This window comes from Strongylocentrotus purpuratus, unplaced genomic scaffold, assembly GCF_000002235.5.
Source record: "Strongylocentrotus purpuratus isolate Spur 01 unplaced genomic scaffold, Spur_5.0 spur5_scaffold_21, whole genome shotgun sequence".
Taxonomy (NCBI): Eukaryota; Metazoa; Echinodermata; class Echinoidea; order Camarodonta; family Strongylocentrotidae; genus Strongylocentrotus; species Strongylocentrotus purpuratus.
Window position 1 is genome coordinate 14,129,587 of NW_022145607.1, and position 18,884 is coordinate 14,148,470.

Genomic DNA, 18,884 nt, shown 5'->3' on the forward strand with positions numbered 1-18,884 from the left:
CTTCGTAGAAAACAGCAACCACAGTGTTGTTGCATACATTATAGTTAAAGAAAAATGTGTAGTAATGAGGAAGATCACGCGCAAGTATTTGAACGAATGTGGGTTCATGCACGGGATTTTATGGGCTCGTAGCCTTCACAGCATCTCTCAACGTGTCAGATCGTCTTTTGCTATTGAATCCTGATTGTCCCCGGGGGGGGGGGGGGGAATTGTCCTCGGGGGCGGGTAATTGTCCTCGTGGGGTGATTCCTCAAGGGGTAGTTTTCCGGGGGGTAATGTCCTCGGGGGTAGTTGTCCTCGGGGGGTAATTTTCCGGGGGGTAGTTTTCCGGGGGGGTAATTATCCTTGGGGGGTAATTGTCCTCGGGGGGTAATTCTCCGGGGGGTAATTTTCCGGGGGGTAATTGTCCTTGGGGGGTAATTGTCCTCGGGGGGTAATTCTCCGGGGGGTAATTTTCCGGGGGGTAATTGTCCTTAGGGGGTTATTGTCCTCGGGGGGTAATTCTCCGGGGGGTAATTCTCCGGGGGGTAATTGTCCTTGGGGGGTAGTTTTCCGGGGGGTAACTTTCCGGGGGGTGATTGCCCAGGGGTAATTGTCCTAGAACCGGGTAATACTATACTAGTCTATGATATTATTTCTTATCGTGCTCAAAATGGGATATCTTTTTAGATCAACATGAAGGGAATTCATGCGTTATGATTTCCTGTTAACTATTTAATTGCCGCTTTAATAACTAGAGCCTGAACTGTTGTTGGGAGGGGGGGGGGGAGGATGATGGATAGGGATATGATATGATATTGGTATGTGTTATTATAGATATATCGACTGCTATGAGAGGCCTGGCTGTTAGCGTAGGCTGAAGGGATCATGGCAGGATGCAACATCCCTGAGAGCTTATAGAGACAGCCAGGCCTCGAATATGAAAGCAGTCGGTATATCTTTTATATACCGAATTGACCAAAAAATATACCAAGAATTCTTACCTTATCCTTTTCTTGAGTAAAAATTGGTTAAAACATCACAGAAAATTTGAGACACTGTAAATCTTCGCTGGACAGATGACTGAATGTTACAATCATCCGGGAATCGCACACAAAAAGCACTGTATGGTATCTGCGCTCGCACAAAGAAATTTTAACACGTAAACCAATGGGGATCTCATCAAAATTTAAGTATTTTCCCGGTACCCAGAATCTTTCGGGAATCTCACTCATGAACTATTCACCGTTTCTGGCATTGTTCGTTTCTTTAAGGGAATGGCTAAAATCAATTTCGACCAATCAGATGGCTATATTTCTAAAGAGGGATTTAATTATAATTAGATATACAACTTTAACATTACTGGAAACAGAAAGAACATGTAATGATATTGATATTTCAGTACGATTTCTGTATAAAAAGTTTCAGGCTTTAATTGTCGAAATTACAAAAGAGTGAGCGACTTGGGAGTAGATTAGTAGGCCTTTCATACAAGCGCATGGAAGTATATTCCCCTTTATATTCTTTAATACATAACCGTTAGAATATCTCATATGGTTGTGCGTGTGATTTTATTACTTGTAAATGTTTAAATGTTTCTCCAAAAAAGGAAATATGACTTTCGGTTTCGTCTGAAAACATATATAATTGTCTCTTGAACCTATATTTTAGTTATGATTACTAATTTAAAACATGATAACCACAAGTTGTTAAGGGAACAAAAATATCCGACCGCCTTTTTACAGCTCATATTGAGGCTAACCGTCTGCAGCAAAGGATACAAATTTGTTTATGCTTCTATGAGCTTGTGTTAGCATATATTCAAGAGCGATATATTATTATCCGACAAAGGTGTATCTTTCCCTTTTCAGAGGTGTTATATTGACGTCATGGCGAACGGCTCAATGTGGTTCCCATTTCTCGTCGCTTGTATCCTCGTCAGCTCATCCTTTCAATCTTTACATCGAGACGATGGAGATTCGGCGGTGCCATTCTTAACACTTGACATGGAAAAACATTTCCATGGATGTGATCAGAACCTTGAACTGAAAATAGCTTCTTGCCACGATAAAGGCCTGGACACGGTTCCCCAGAATCTTTCTGAGGATACCGAGGTGCTTGACTTGTCTCAGAACAATGTCACTAAACTCTTGAACTCCTCGTTTGAAGTATACCCTCTAATCAACTCCTTGGATGTTTCTTCTAACGATGTAAGAGAAATAGAATCCGCCACTTTTTACCCCCTCAAGGACCTAAGGTCCCTGTCTCTATTATCTAACCCGCATCTTGTGCTTCCAGCAACAGGCATCTTTATGATGTCTACACAACTCTCCTTTCTCGACTTAACAAGATCAAACTTGAAGTTGCTCCCTAATGACATTCTAAAATGGAGTCCACATATTGATACTGCATATCTGTCCATCAACAACCTCTCCTTCATCAAGATAAGTTCGTGTGGCATGGTCGACACTGTAGACATGACTGGTAATCAGCTACAACAACTTACGGCAGGAGATTTCACATTTGTGTGCCATACTAATACTCTAGATCTTAGAAAAAACCCTATCCAATCAGTAGACCCTGATGTAATCGCATCACTACATGTTCGCTCTTTGACGTTAGGTGGCTACCGCTATAGTGACGAAGTGTTAACGAACATCACGCTAGGAATATCAAAATCAGACATCGAACAGCTTACAATCCTGGGAGGCATTGTTGGTGCGTTTCCTAAAAGTTTCTTTGACCCACTGCGCGATTCTTCTCTCTCTGTTCTGGACATTAACAGTAACGACTTGAATAGCCTCCTTCCTTTGGTCTTCTCAAATTTAACAAAACTCAAACGATTCAGTCTCAGTTATAACAATCTCCCATATACGAAATTCAACCTGACTTTTTCTACGGCATGAAGGCATTAAAGGTACTGGTAATGAAATACAACAACGTAAGACAAATAAATCTTCACGATCAGACTTGGACAGTGGACTTATCGGAGTTTTGCTTATCCGGTAATCTGTTTACAGAAATATCTGGATCTGTATTTCGCGGTTTAGGAAATTTAACTTTCTTAGACATGAGCTCGAACGAATACCTTTCTGCCTTTGAGATGACTGCCTTTTCGGGACTTGACAATATTCAAATCATTGATTTGGCCGGAAGTCGTATAAGTGTTCTGGAATTGAATACCCCAATGTTAAGATCACTTTCCCTAAACTCTGTTCATTCACACGTACTTGTCTTTCAACCGGGAGAATCGTTTCAACACTTGCAATCCCTTATTAATTTAGACATGAAAGACTCTAAACTTCACCTATGGAACCTATGGAATGTCATTACAAACGCTTCTCTGTTTGATGGTTTATTGGATCTTACTCATTTGAACTTGAGCAGTAACCCTTTGCTGAGTTCGGAAAGTGATTTACCGCCAGGAATATTCCAGCAACTCTCTGTTTTACAAGAACTAAATCTAGACTCCTGTGATATAACAAATCTACATCCTCTTGTCTTCTCGGGGTTGGATTCGCTTCAGAAATTGAGTTTGAAAGGAAACAACATCCAGCATATTCATGATGATGTATTGTCGGGGTTGGGTCAAATAATAAGCATTAACTTTGAAGGAAATCGTATCGCATACCTGGAGGAGCTAATGTTTTCAAATAACTGGAAACTTACAAATCTTTCCTTGGCCGACAACAGATTAACGCGCCTAAATCAAAGCACTTTTAAGCCGATCTATTCCTCCATTTTATCACTTGATCTATCAATGAACCCAATAAACTGTAACTGTGATCTAAAGTGGCTCATTGATTGGTTGAATAAACCTATAAGCCTGCTCGAAAAGGAAAACACTATATGTTCGTCAGCATCTCTGGAGCCTCTTCGTGAGAAACCCCTGCTTAATTTTGATCCAAATAAGCTTTGCATGATGAACAATGGTCTATTCTCTCTGATTCCCCTCGCCTCCATTAGCTTGGTTGTAATCAGCGTGCTGTTGTATCACTACCGATGGCAGTTGAGGTACAAACTCTTTCTCTTCAAACTGGCCGTACTGGGCTATAAAGAGATGCGAGACGCTCGAGACCACAATGACTACGAATTTGACGTGAACATCATTTTCTACGACGATGACGAAGATGACGAAGAATGGATTCGCGAACACCTTCGACCGGCTCTCGAAGAGCGACTTCCTCAGTTTCATAGGAACGTCTTTGGTGACGAAGATCTTGTGCTGGGTATGCATTACTTAGATTCTGTCGATTACGTGGTGAGCCATAGTTACAAGACAATCATAGTGCTTAGCAGAGCTGCTGTGCACGACCACTGGTTCATACTCAAGTTCCGGACGGCCATGGACCACGTGAGTGACACTCTGACGGAATTCGTAGTCGTGCTTTTCCTCGAAGACATCCCAGATGATGAAATGCCATTCTTGGCGAGGTTGTAGAAGAGCGACTTTCTCAGTTTCATAGGAACGTCTTTGGTGACGAAGATCTTGTGCTGGGTATGCATTACTTAGATTCTGTCGATTACGTGGTGAGCCATAGTTACAAGACAATCATAGTGCTTAGCAGAGCTGCTGTGCACGACCACTGGTTCATACTCAAGTTCCGGACGGCCATGGACCACGTGAGTGACACTCTGACGGAATTCGTAGTCGTGCTTTTCCTCGAAGACATCCCAGATGATGAAATGCCATTCTTGGCGAGGTTGTATCTCAGTGATGGCAGACCCTATATCCACTGGACTGAGAACGTGAGAGGACAACAATATTTCTGGGATGAATTGATCAAAAATCTTACTATTAATCTAAGAACGAATGACTTGATCCCAAACGAGTAGCAGTATTGTAGGAATCTAGAAATACATGTATTGGTTATCAGTTTGAAAGTAGTAGTAGTAGTAGTAGTAGTAGTAGTATTAGTAGAAGTAGCAGTAGTAGCAGCCAGGGGCAGATAAGGGACGCTGGGGCCCGGGCCCCCTCCTCTGACAAAAATAATATTTACATAAAGATGAAAACGTTAATTTTATCTTTAAAAAAGGAAAGAAGACGCCACCCCCTTTGTTGTTGTTGCTCGAGGGGGGGGGGGGGGGTGAGTAAAACAAACAAAATAAAGCTTCATACCCGATAATGATGAAGGAAACTGAAAACAATAATTGCACGAACCATCACCCAATTAAATACATTTTTCCTTTCTCTCAATTGTTTCTGTGAGTGCTTGGTGATATATCGTATTGGATTGTGTATATCCATAATGACAAAGTGCGTTCTAAATCTATTTCATTAATCGCTTGTACTTGTTATAGTGACAGACGAAACCGTTGTGAAGGACTTGTGCACAACCTAAAGCACTATGTAGGAAGCTGTTCATGACTTCAAGATATAAAAGTGGTATTTTTAAAACGATCCGATACTCTCCTTAAACCTGTCATTGATCGCGATAGTTTATTACACTTAACCTGCATGTGACCTTATCCACGGACGATATATTTTAAGGGTTACTACGATAGGGCGTACATATATTTATCTTCCCATTGGTTCATATTCCATTGAGCAGTGTAGACAGGAAAACAAAACATTGATTACAATACGCACAGCTATACGAAAGATAGAAACGTTGTATCGCTCCTTGAATCACCAACCCAGCAATTTTCTACCAATCGTGTTTCGCTCTCTTCAAAATGTATTGCAACGCATTAATTCTTTACATCTTCGACAGTGAGAACGGATGGTGAAAGAGACAAACATACCAATACAGACATGCCTATATACATTTTTGTTCACTTCTTTCATTATAAACATACATCAAGTTTACTTTCGCCCATCACATGCCGATAACTTTGAGATGACTGGTGTCGCGAAATGATCCGACCCAGCAGGTGCTTTTTCGTGAAAAAGGTGTAGATCAACACGACGGTTAAACAGACCGCTTCTCTGAAACAACGTGTCTGTGAACTATTAACCATGTATCGACAACGCGCCTTCAACTTCGGGTGGAGAACACTGTTCTTTGCTCTTGTGATCCACAACTTTTACCAACTTGCTTTATCTGCGAGTAATATTTGTACAAACCGAAATATAGTAGTAAGTGTTGTGGAAGGGCAGAATGTTTCAATTTATACATTTCACCTGGAACGTCCACTTCTTTAGAACCAATTTCTAGTGTGGAGAAAACAGACGAAATCTTGGAAACTTAATTTCACACATAACATGTTGTGTTCTAGGTTGAATCATGAACGTTATAAGCTGAGGTCGGACGTCGAAGCCTTGTACGCCAAACCCGACATGAACCGAAAAACAATGAAGTCCATCTCCAGGTCAGTCACGCTCGAGTGTGGTCGATTAGAAATGACCACTCCGGACCTGGACTATGATGATGTTAGGAATCCGATGGATAGCGTTATTGAAAGTGCCATTGTAAATACAACTCGAACGAGTGAGCCCATTTATGAATCCTGTGACTGAATTGTGATGATTCGTTAGCCTGTGAAATGCATATTTTATTTTCATCATAATATATCTCACCTTTAATAAACTTGTACACGAGTAGTTAAATGCATGTTTAATTGACTTGGATAATATTAGCCCTACCCTGACAAAACTGCAATAATGCACTTATTCGTAGGGCAATAATGTTCAGGGATTTTACATGCTGTATATCGATATATATTCTGTTCAAATATTAAACAAAATCCACAATAATCGAATCATTGTGTGATGTGGGATATTTCAATGCCAATAATGAATTAACCGATTTGAACAAATTGAATGTTGGACAGAATTTTCAATGTCATTATAAAAATAATAGTTGTTCATTGGAAACATCCGCTGATAATCAAATGATAAACCAAGAATGGTCAGTTTCCAGAACTGTTCTTATCTGGGAAGACTTCTTGAAATCCGTCTTGATATAACAAGCCTGAAGAAGAAGAAACTTCAGTGATACACCACCTTAAAATAGGAAACACTGTGACATATTGGTGGGTGGTGGGTGCACTGGCGCTTGTCTCTCAAATGAGATATCCCGAGTTTGCTGAAAGTAAGCATCACTCAAGGATCAAAGTGTTTATCAATCACAATCGAAGAAAAATCACAATGAAACAAGATATAATCAAGATAATCAAGGCAGGTGGAAATGGATAAATAGATATAATATGGAAACAAACAGTAAATAGGTTCCGTTAATCATGTTTTGTGATAGAAGGAAGTATATGACAGAATGCATTATTTATCGATCTAACAATATTATAAGTGTATTCTTTCAAGTCATCATCAATCAACCATAACCATGATAAACTTGTCAATTTTAAAGTTTTGCAAGGATTGGTTTCACGTCAACATGGATATAAAAGGGATTAATTGTCTGCTCGTTGAAAACGTTCAGTGAGCATTATGTGTTACTTGTCACTTGAAATTAAAACAAAAATGTTGAGGAAAAACCAAAACAGTAGTTAATCGTTAACAGTAATCATTTTAAAACTTACAGCAAGGTCTTCATTCAATCTTATAGGTAATTGAATAGTTGTGACCAGTGGTGCTGGGTGAGTTCCCCTATTAAATGGTCCTGGAACAAGGGAGGGGGGGGAGGGAGTGAGACACTGATCTTACTGGGAAAATGTAATGCAATTTTACAAAGCTTTTGATTGGGGCTGAGGAGGGGAGGTAACGTATTTGGGTCTCAATAGCTTAAATATATGAAGAATTTTGATGTAAATGCTATCACTACCCTTCGCATTTCTATAATACTGTACACTGTTTTGTCGTATCAGGTGTGTAAAAGGACCATCTCCCAAAAGAAAAGATAGAACCGTAACAAGTATGAAAGAAAATCAGAATAGAGGTTCCAAGATATTTTATTGTTAATGTAATTGAATGAACTGTATTATATTTATCATGCACATAATGAATCGGTATCATAATACGCAATTTTCATATTTAGAATTGTAACATTTATATAGATGTGATCATCATCAGAAAGTATATAACAATTGCAAACAATTGATTTAATGAGATTCAGAACTACTTTTTCAAAAAGAAATTGTGAGTGATTTAATGGATGATTTAGAATGTAATTTTTTTCTTTAAGTGGGATTCTTATTAAGGTAAAGCTAATAGGATATGTGAACTTGTTTATAACAATGTGTATGGGTATGTTTATGTAATTTTATTTTATATATTGCAAAGTCATGAGCAATCCCTGATAACTGTTTGTTATTTTGAAAGTAGAAGAAAAAAAACGTATGGGTCTGGGTTGATAAAATCAGAAAGTTTATTATGCAGAAACGGATAAACTTTAGGACTGTAAACACCGTTCTGTTAACGTCAATTGAAGATTGATTATACATTTCAGTCCATTCACGTAGAACAAATATTCTTTACCACCAATGTACAGTGTCTTGTGGTGTCTTACGGATGACCTCACTGATAAATACAGGGCTTGTATTATGTGGACGTATTATTTGGTATTCGCTTTTCGCACTGTAATACCCATGTATCATTATATTGTACGGTGTGTTTCGATTAAAATTTAATACGAACAATTGTTTGATGGATTTGTTAAAATGTGTCTAAAGGGAAGAGGGTGAGAATGATAATTGCGGGATTAATCACAATCATAATGATTAATCAGAAAAGTGTAACCGAGTCATTTCCCGAAATGATTTTAAGAGGCCTATCATACACACAAGTTAGAATAGCTATATTTGGTGTCTTAATATGAAACTCTAAATACTCGGTCCAGGTGGGCCTAAGTACTAATAATTCGTAATTGGAAATCCAATTTACCAGTGTGAAAGAAGGCACCTGATTTTGCCATGAGGCGGTGCAGCACACCAGATGAAGAAGGGTACTGATATCATGTCACTACATGATTTTCCTCGTTGAGCAAAGCATTCATCTACAAGGTATCATATTTAAACTCAGATGCGGAGCAAAAGGGGGAACAGGACACCCCCGTAATCGAATGAAAGAGAAAAGTGGGAAATTGATTAAAAGAGAGAAATGTAACACGTGAAATGGATAAAGGACGAGAAAATAAAATGGTAAGACCCGAACCCACATCCCTTCAAAAATCAGAGGCTTTGTAAATTAGCGTATTTTTTCAGAGAGAGACAGGAGCCCCTTAAGATGTAAGTGCCCCTGCAATGACTTAACCATTGATAATACCCTTCCTCCAGATTGAATTAAATAGATGATTTGAAAGAAATTTCAAGTGATAAGATATACGCATCAATTTTTTTTAAATTAGGTTTTGAGAAGAACGTCGATTCGAAATTGAAAGCTTTTAAAAATGAGATTGAGAGTGTTTTAAGCTCGTCACAAGAATCTCTCGAAAGAGAAAAATACAATGGCATGAAGCAATTAAAAAGATTCATCAAGTCCGCAGGATCTCTCAGAAGGGGGGGGGGGTATGGTTAAAAAAAAAGGTTAAAACAAAAACGTCATAGGTAATGATTTAGAGAATATTGGCTGCTATAGTAATGGCCAAAATTAAACTGATTGAATATGTGTGCAGCACAAAACGTACGACCATTACCGACCATTACTTAGTTAATTGCAATCATTTCAGTCGATTCGACAACCAATGGTTATTATTGTCCCACTACAAGCCATTTTCAAGCCCTTTCGTTTTGAGGGAAGTTCCAAAATAGTGTTGTCTTTTAAATGCCGTTGGAATTTATCCTTTTCATTTTTTATGGCCTGGCAAATGGGGCATGTTACAATCTAAGGTATGTGATCATTTCATGATCACAATGATGATGAAGATGATGATGATGACGATAATGATGCATATGATGATACTTTTTAACAGTATTTTTCAATGATTTTCTATCAATGAACTAATCCAATCCAATACAATATTCAATGTAATGCAATACAAAGCAATACTAAAATCGGCGCCTTACAAATCTCAATTGTTTTTATTACTCTTAATATCATTATAATAATTATCATTTTTTTAATGATTATAATTATCATTTTAATTTTTTTTTTCATTATTGTTATTTTGTATTATTATCATCATCGTTATAATACTATACAAATAATGAATGGTTATGAGTTCAATAGTGCGAATATTTTCATGAGTTGAAAGATTAACATTCTATTCAACGAGGCGTCAGCCGAGTTGAATAGAATTAATGTTAATCTTTCAACGAATGAAAATATTCGCACCATTGAACGAATGAAAAACATTCATTATTTGTTTTATACAACATCGAAGAAGATCTAATAGAACGTTAATCAACAAATTATGCTTTACTCTTTATATTAAAGATAAATTCAAGTTGGATTCAAGCCTTCTCGATTACATTCAGATTGCCTTCGCGTCAGATACACGCAGGGATACGCGCGCGCACGGCAGAGAGGTACGCAGTCTGCATATAACCAAAAATGCACGACCGTGCAATATACCATCTATTGAATATCATGTGACCAACAATCCTCCAATCAAATGACAGGGATCCATGTAGGTGTTGTATAAAATACAATAATTTTCAGGAATCCTGGTGCATCCACAAGCCTACTGTATATAATACAATTCAATATGATACATTTATAGCAATACATGTACTTCATAGGCGCCTTTCAGTTTTCGTGGGATGTATAATCTATAGGATGTACCTATTAATATCCTTCTTCGTCATTCGGCTCTCACACCGAATCTTAGGCTGTGAATGACTTACACCTAACATTGTAAACACGGCTTATCGTAGCTCGCCTATCTTTGGTACCAGCTTAACTACGTGGTCAATAATACAGCAGCCAATCAGAGCTCGTCCCTCGCCGTCTGTAGCTTTTAGAGAAAATGTTTGATCCATGGTCACACGGAGCACTAGATACTACTACAAGCTGAGAATGCAAGTGTTAGCTACCAAGCACGCACCCATGTTTGGCGGCAGAGCAATCCCTACGATGTCTACCATCAATAGTTATTTTATTTTATTTCAGTGATAAATATAACTCAATAAAACTTCATTTTTAGCAGATCAATAATTTGCGTATTTAAGCAGAATAACCTGTGTAATATTGTTTTAGAGTTGTATCCTTACAGTACCGTAGCAGCTTCTGACTATATGGGCAAAATTATATACTAGTCTGCGATATGTATACTTATCGTGCACGAAATGGGATAACCTTTTAAATTAATATGAAGGGAATTCATGCGCTTTGATTTCATGTTAATTATTTAATTGCCGCATTAATAACTAAAGGCTGAACTTTTGTTTGGGAGAGGGGGGGGGGCTGATGGATAGAGATAGTTATCCCATAATACTTATGGATAATATCTCCCACCGTATCACAAATTTCTCACAACTATATTCTTTCTTTACCTTCATCGGCATGATCAGGTAGGTCATACGATCGAAAGAAAATATGTCCGTTCTATCACATTAATCGTGTTAATTCTGATAATAATTATTTGCGACTTTTTGACGCGTGGTATTTCATTTACCATTTCAACATAGCCGGAAACAGAAAGAGCTAGTAATGATAGTGATATATCTGTACGATTTCTATATAAAGATTTTCAGGTTTTGATTGTCGAAATAACAAAGGAATGAGCGACTTGGGAGCATTAAAACTAGTAGACTTATGGTACAAGCGCACGGAAATTCAATGTCGGTGTTACTTTCTATTTGATATCACATACTTCACCTTGTGTTCTTCATTTATTACTTGTAAATATTTATATGTTTATCAAAAAAACAATATGACTTTCGGTTTCGTCTGAAAGCATTCATATTTGTGTCCCTACTCTATATTTTAGTTTTGATTAGCTTACTAGTATAAGACATGACAACCAACATTCTTTAAGAGAAACAAATCCGAGCGCCTTTTCACAGCTCAATAGGAGGCTGACCGTCTGCAGCAAAGGATACCCATTCGTTTTTGCTTCTATGAGCTTGTGTTAGCATATATTCAAGAGCGATATATTATCATCCGACTAATGTGTACCTTTCCTTTTTCTGAGGTGATATATTGACGTCATGGAAAACGGCTCAATCTTGTACCTATTGCTTATCGCTTGTCTCCTCGTCAGCTCGTCCTTTCAATCTTTACATCGACACGATGGAGATTCGGTGATGACATTCTTAACCCATTAACTACTGAATTCATTCATTCCCATAGGTTTAATACAGTAGCCACCCGGTTCCCGTAGGCAATGGGCTAACACTAGACATGGAAAAATCTTTTCATGGATGTGATCAGAACTATGAACTGAAAAAAGCTTCTTGCCGCGATAAAGGCCTGGACACGGTTCCCAAGAATCTTTCTGAGGATACTAAGATGCTTGACTTGTCTCAGAACAATATCAGCAAACTCTTGAACTCCTCGTTTGAGGTATACCCTCTAATCACCTCCTTGGACATTTCTGATAACGATGTAAGAGCGATAGAATCCGCCGCTTTTTACCCCCTCAAGGCCTTAAGGTCCCTGTATCTAGTCTTTAGCCCGCGTCTTGTGCTTCCATCAACAGGCGTCTTTATGATGTCTTCACAGCTTTCCATTCTCGATTTTATGTTATCAAACTTGGACTCACTCCCCAATGACATTCTAAAATGGAGTCCACATCTAAATGATGTACGTCTGCCCTACAACGAACTCTCTTTCATCAATATAAGTTTTTGTTGCGTGGCCGACAATGTAATGATGCTAGGTAATGAAATACAACACCTTACGGCGAGAGATTTCACCTTTGTGTGTCACACTGATACTCTAGATCTTAGAGAAAACCCTATCCAATCAGTAAACCCTGATGTGATCGCATCACTACATGTTCGCTCTTTGATGCTAGGTGGCAACCCTTTTAGTTACGAGGTGTTGGCCAACATCATCCTCGGAATCTCAAAATCAGACATCGAACGGCTTACAATCGAGAAAGGTTCTATTGGTGCATTTCCGGTAGGTTTCCTTGATCCTCTGCGCGATTCTTCGCTCACTGCTCTGGCGTTCACCCACAACGACCTGAATAGCCTCTATCCTTTAGTGTTCTCAAATTTGACAAAACTCAAACAATTCAGTTTAAGTGCTAACCAAATCCCCATAGACGAAATTCAACCAGACTTTTTCGACGGCATGAATGAATTAAAGAAACTGATAATCAAAAACAATCAAGTGAGACAAATAAATCCTCACAATCAAACTTGGACAGTGGACTTATCGGAGTTTGACTTATCCGGTAATCTGTTAACAGAAATATCTGGATCTGTATTTCGCGGTTTAGGAAATTTTACTTTCTTAGACATGAGCTCGAACGAATATCTTTCTGTCTTTGAGCTGACGGCCTTTTCAGGACTGAACAATATTCAAACCGTTATTTTGACCGGAACTCAATTAAATGTTCTTGAATTGAACACCCCAAGATTAAGATCACTTTTTCTAAACACTCTTTATGGATCCATGATTCTTTTTATACCAGGAGAATCGTTTCAACATTTACAATCCCTTCTTAATTTGGACATGAAAGACTCTCATCTTCGTATATATGACCTATGGAATGACATCACAAACACGTCTCTTTCCGATAGATTATTGGATCTCATTCATTTGGACTTGAGTAGTAACCCTTCCCTGAGTTCTATAATGGAGATACCGACTGGCATATTCCAGCAACTCTCTGTTTTACAAGAGCTAAATCTAGACTACTGCGATATTACAAATCTACATCCTCTTGTCTTCTCGGGGTTGGAATCGCTTAGAAAGTTGAGTTTGGAAGGAAACAACATCCAACATATTCATGATGATGTTTTGTCGGGGTTGGGTCAAATACAAAGTATCAACTTTGACGGAAACTGGATCGCATACTTGGAGGAGGTAATATTCTCAAATAATTGGAAGCTCACAAATCTTTCCTTGGCTCACAACAGATTAACGCGCCTTAATCAAGCAACTTTTGAGCCAATCTTTTCCTCTATTTCATCACTTGATCTATCAGTGAACCCAATTGATTGTAACTGTGAACTAAAGTGGCTTATTGATTGGTTAAATGAACCTATCCGCCTGAAAAACAAGGATAAAACTATTTGTTCGTCAGCATCTCTGGAACCTCTTCGTGAGAAACCCCTGCTTGATTTTGATCCAAATGAACTCTGTATATTAAACAATTATCTTCTCTTTCTGATTCCCCTCGCTTTCATTAGCTTGGTTGTAATCAGCGTGCTGTTGTATCGCTACCGATGGCAGTTGAGGTACAAAGTTTTTCTCTTCAAACTGGCCGTACTGGGCTATAAAGAGATGCGAGACGCTCGAGACCACAATGACTACGAGTTTGACGTGAACATCATTTTCTACGATGATGACGAAGAATGGATTCGCGAACAGCTCCGACCTGCTCTCGAGGAACGGCTTCCACAGTTTCAGAGGAACGTCTTTGGTGACGAATACGTTGTGCTGGGTATGCATTACTTAGATTCTGTCGATTACGTGGTGAGCCATAGTCACAAGACCATCATAGTGCTTAGCAGAGCTGCTGTGCACGACCACTGGTTTATACTCAAGTTCCGTACGGCCATGGACCACGTGAGTGACACTCTGACGGAATTCGTAGTCGTGGTTTTCCTCGAAGACATCCCAGATGATGAAATGCCATTCTTGGCGAGGTTGTATCTCAGTGATGGCAGACCCTATATTCACTGGAATGAGAACGTGAGAGGACAAGAATATTTCTGGGATAAATTGACCAAAAATCTCACCATTAATTTAAGGACGAATGACTTGATCCCAAGTGAGTAGCAATCATGTAGGAATATAGAGATAAGTGTGATGGTTATCAGTAATGAAATTGGTAGAAGTAGTAGCATCATAATTGTCTTCTAAATATTCTTATTCACTGTATCATTATCATCGATATCATTAATATCATCATTTTCATTATTATTGTTATTATCATCATTATCATCATCAGCCTCACCAATATCATTTTTGTTGATGTTTTTGTTTATACAATCAAATTAAAATATGTTAGAAAAATCAGTAGATCATTGGCAATAATATAAGATACGATGTCCCTTTTGCAGCCAACATCAAATTCTGTAGAACTTTGCAGGGATTATGAATATGTTATGTATGTCCTATCTGTGCAATTTAAACATTATCAGTGTCCTAGTATTCTAATTATGCAAGGAAACCCGTTTACCTTCTAGACTTCACTGACAGACACTATTAAGTGACTGAATGGCATCATTCTTTCTTTTGTAATAACATACATAAAATGAGCTATAACAGGTACATGTGTGCATGGGCATTTGTCTACATCAATTATAACTAACTACCCAATAAACAAAATCACGTGAAAATCACGTCAATATCAAGGTATCGACTTGAGGAGAGTTACGTTCTTCAAACACCTAACATTTACGTAAATGTGTTAATACGTTTATTGCACTAGGTAACTTAAAACACACGTACACTAAATCATGCAATTGTCACTGGAATATCACCATTATAATAAAGTGGTTATCCCTACCTTGGAGACCATGGTTTGTAAGCCTAATACTCCCGTGTTTGTTTGGTTATGAAATTACATCTTCATAAACGAAATTATCGCGTCACAGAAACACGTGAAGCGTTAGTGATAGTTTTAGTCAAAATATCTGCATGAAATTCACGTGAATATTACGAGGCTAACTTGAGATGAATCATGTTCTTCATTCACGTGAAATTTACGTCGAAGAGGAAGTATGTTACTGTAACCCGCGTTCAACCCAATAATTACGCAAATGTTACACAATAAATGAACCAAAATAATGATGTTCTCATCCCGTTTCTGAACATCATGTCTTGGATCTTCCATAATTACGTCCAGGCGCGCCGGAAGCAGTTTGGGATTAGAGGGGGTTGGGGGGGGGGTGCAAACATCCCAGAAGAGAAAGCTTGTTGCAACTGGTCCAGTTGATAAACCAGTTAATGCCAAGTGGTAACCCTGGAAATTGAAATGGGCTAAATGATCCAGTTAATCCAGGCCAGTTATAATTCAACTGGTCTAGCTGAGCCAAGAACCATTTGGTAAAACTTCCAACCAGTTGAACAGCAACAATACTTCAATACCGGTACGTCTGTATTTCCAATGTAAAGGCATTGGTAATAAGTAGACTTACATAATTGAATTAATCGAAAGTTTTTCGTATACTTGTACTTTATTGAAATTATTTTAGTTCATAGTTAATGTTTCCCTTATTCATGTTTACCTAAATGTAATTTATACGAAGAAGCGAAATGTCCTAATAACTGATAATTTATATTTGTAGTATTTTCGAAATGAATTGCATATAACTAAATCATCAGTAATTAAGAAATATGCTGTAAATTCAGATAAATTGTTTAAAAAACATAGATCTGCACGCACCCCATATTCAATATGCAAATTAATTGGTGTCAGCTGGTTCAACTCGAAATATGCCAACAGTCACGGGATTATCACCACGGAACTTAAATGGTAACGGTGAAACCATCAAGACACCCCAAAATAACTCATTTTCACACCTGGAAAACACGGAATACCCAGCTTATATTAATAATCCGTTTGAGTCATGAGATCATCACCGCGGAACTGCTGGCAACGTTTTTTTAGACACCTAATAATTACTAATTTTTCACACCTAAAAGTCACGTATGCCCAGCTTAGATTAATAATCCGTTTGAGTCACGAGATCATCACCGCGGAACTTATGGCAACTTTAACTACCATTTAAAAAGGTGTTGTAAAACACTTAATAATTAATAATTTCCACACCTACATATCACGTATTCACAGCTAAGATTAGTAATCAGCTTAAGCCACGTGATCATTACCAAGAAATTTATGGTAACTTTGAAACCATTTAAAGAGGTGTGTAAGACACCTCAGAATTACTAATTTAATATAACCAGAGATTCACGGACAGAACAATAAGACGATTAGCCGGTGTAAGTAACGTGATTATTACCATCAACCTTGGATAACCTGTGAAACCAATCGATAAAGGTGCTTACAAGACCAAATAATTACGTATTTATCGCCACCATCGGTTAACGGACAAAAAACTCGTTGCTTGGTCAAGTGGTTATTTGGTCATAAACACTTGATTTACAGAGGTAAATGGAATCACGTTACTCCAGTCGCGTGATAAACTGGTGGTTTTTAGGTTAGATGAAAACGTGAACAGGAGTACCTTTTTTGTTTAAATGAAGGCACGTGTCGATAACGTTTAAATCTAGTTCAAAAGGCACTATACTTTAAAATCACTTAAAATACACTCCCAAAAGAGGTTACTTTTTAGTGTTCTGTTTATTGGGTACTTGTAATTGCCGAAATTAAGCTGATTGCATCTTTGTGCAGCACAAAACTTATGAACATTCTGTAAAAGGGTCTAAAAACCAGAATATTACTGAGGTGATTGCAATCACATAAATCGATTCAACAACTAATGGTATTATTATCCCACTAAAAGCCATTTTCAAGCCCTTCCCTTGTGAGGGAAGTTCTAAATTAGTAATGTCTTTTAAATGTCGTTGTAATTAACCTTTTCATTTGTTTGTCCTGCAAATGGGACAAAGTACCTTAACGTGTATTTTCGTGGTATGATAGCTTCATGATATGGTGGGATGCAAATACTTATAGTACTTGTAGCGGCAGTTTATTTTTATTTTTCAATATTAGGATTCGATCACTATTAGTGCAATTTTATAATTTAATATTTGCTTTTAAAGCATTTAAATGTTCATACTTACTGATTCCTATTACTCTAAGGCTCAGTGCACACTACACGATCTGACTGCGATCCGATTTTGGAAGAATTTACAACAGCATATGAAAATTCCAAGATGCACAATCTCAATGATCGAGAATCTGATTATTCATGTAATTAATAAACTCTAACTTGTATGGGATTTCAAGCTTCCTTGACGGAGGAAAAGCTAAATCCGCTCAGAATCTTAGTGACGTCATACAGTTTAGCTATTGGATACAATTTGCAGTCGATTCGGAATTAATTTTCAACATTAGAATTACAATCACTATGACTGCGAAAGTACTAAAATTATCGTTGTTAGTATTCTTATGATCATTTACAATCTAAATCTGCAAAACGTTCTTCGTTTCATTTCCATAACTTATACAATTGCCATTTCTTCAAGAATCGGATCGCAGTCGGATGGTGTAAGTGCAAGACTTTATATATATGGTTCGGAATCGACTCTTCAATCAATTACCTGAGGCGTCCCTAAGGTTCTTTGTGTGTGTGTGTGTGTGTGTGTGTGTGTATTGGGTTTTACAGACGTGTATCAATCAGAAATGACTATTTACGTCTGAGGACCGACCTTTAAACGTCACCATCCGAAAGACGTGACTCAGTTTCGAACCTGGGTCCTCGCCTGAATCAGTTTGTAACTTACACTGTTAGCTGGATTACAGGCGCACGCCACAACGCCTAGTTTATTAGGTCCGCTCCTTTTTATTTTATACATCAATGATCTCAAAAACTCATCTGAAATCTCATCATTTATTCTTTTGGCGGATGACTCCAATTTATTTTGCTCTCACATTAACCCAGAAAAACCGTAGATTAAAGACTTCATGCATGGCTGATTGTCATCGAAACGGAGTAAAAGATAAAAACCAGTTATGGTCATGCAATAGCATTGTGGAGGAAACGTTGTGGAATCGATCAGAAAAGGTTGATAATCTAGAATATAAGTATTGGTGAGTTACTGCAGGGTTCTGGAATCATCAAGATGATAAAAAATTTTGCCCAGTCTTGGTAAAGTTACAAGCACTGTACACAGAAAGATGTATATGGGACTACGCGACATGTGCGCGACACGTGCGTTATATTTATCAGGTCCAAATAGATATAATAATTTACCAAATATATCAATTAGTAGGCGGTTGCTCGGCAAAATTTGTATGATCACGTATTAGTCAAAACAT

The 18,884-nt window shown here is 37.9% G+C and overlaps 1 protein-coding gene across 1 annotated transcript; it reads left to right on the forward strand.

Annotated features, from left to right (window-relative positions):
• Nucleotides 1–1,868: 1,868 nt before the first annotated feature.
• On the forward strand, nt 1,869–14,710 carry LOC115927870. Its single transcript, XM_030994167.1, has 6 exons — nt 1,869–2,189; nt 3,506–4,413; nt 4,683–4,811; nt 6,199–6,391; nt 12,188–12,498; nt 14,119–14,710. The coding sequence occupies exons 1-6, from the start codon at nt 1,869–1,871 to the stop codon at nt 14,708–14,710; spliced, it is 2,454 nt and encodes an 817-aa protein (XP_030850027.1).
• The last annotated feature ends 4,174 nt before the right edge of the window (nt 14,711–18,884 follow it).

Excerpts from the sequence above, each read along its gene's own strand:
- LOC115927870 (XM_030994167.1), top strand. The coding sequence starts at position 1,869 with ATGGCGAACGGCTCAATGTGGTTCCCATTTCTCGTCGCTTGTATCCTC. Across the intron at positions 2,190-3,505 it reads TGGATGTTTCTTCTAACGAT|AAATTGAGTTTGAAAGGAAA; the intron begins GTAAGAGAAATA and ends GATTCGCTTCAG. Across the intron at positions 6,392-12,187 it reads GCGTTATTGAAAGTGCCATT|AACTATGAACTGAAAAAAGC; the intron begins GTAAATACAACT and ends GGATGTGATCAG.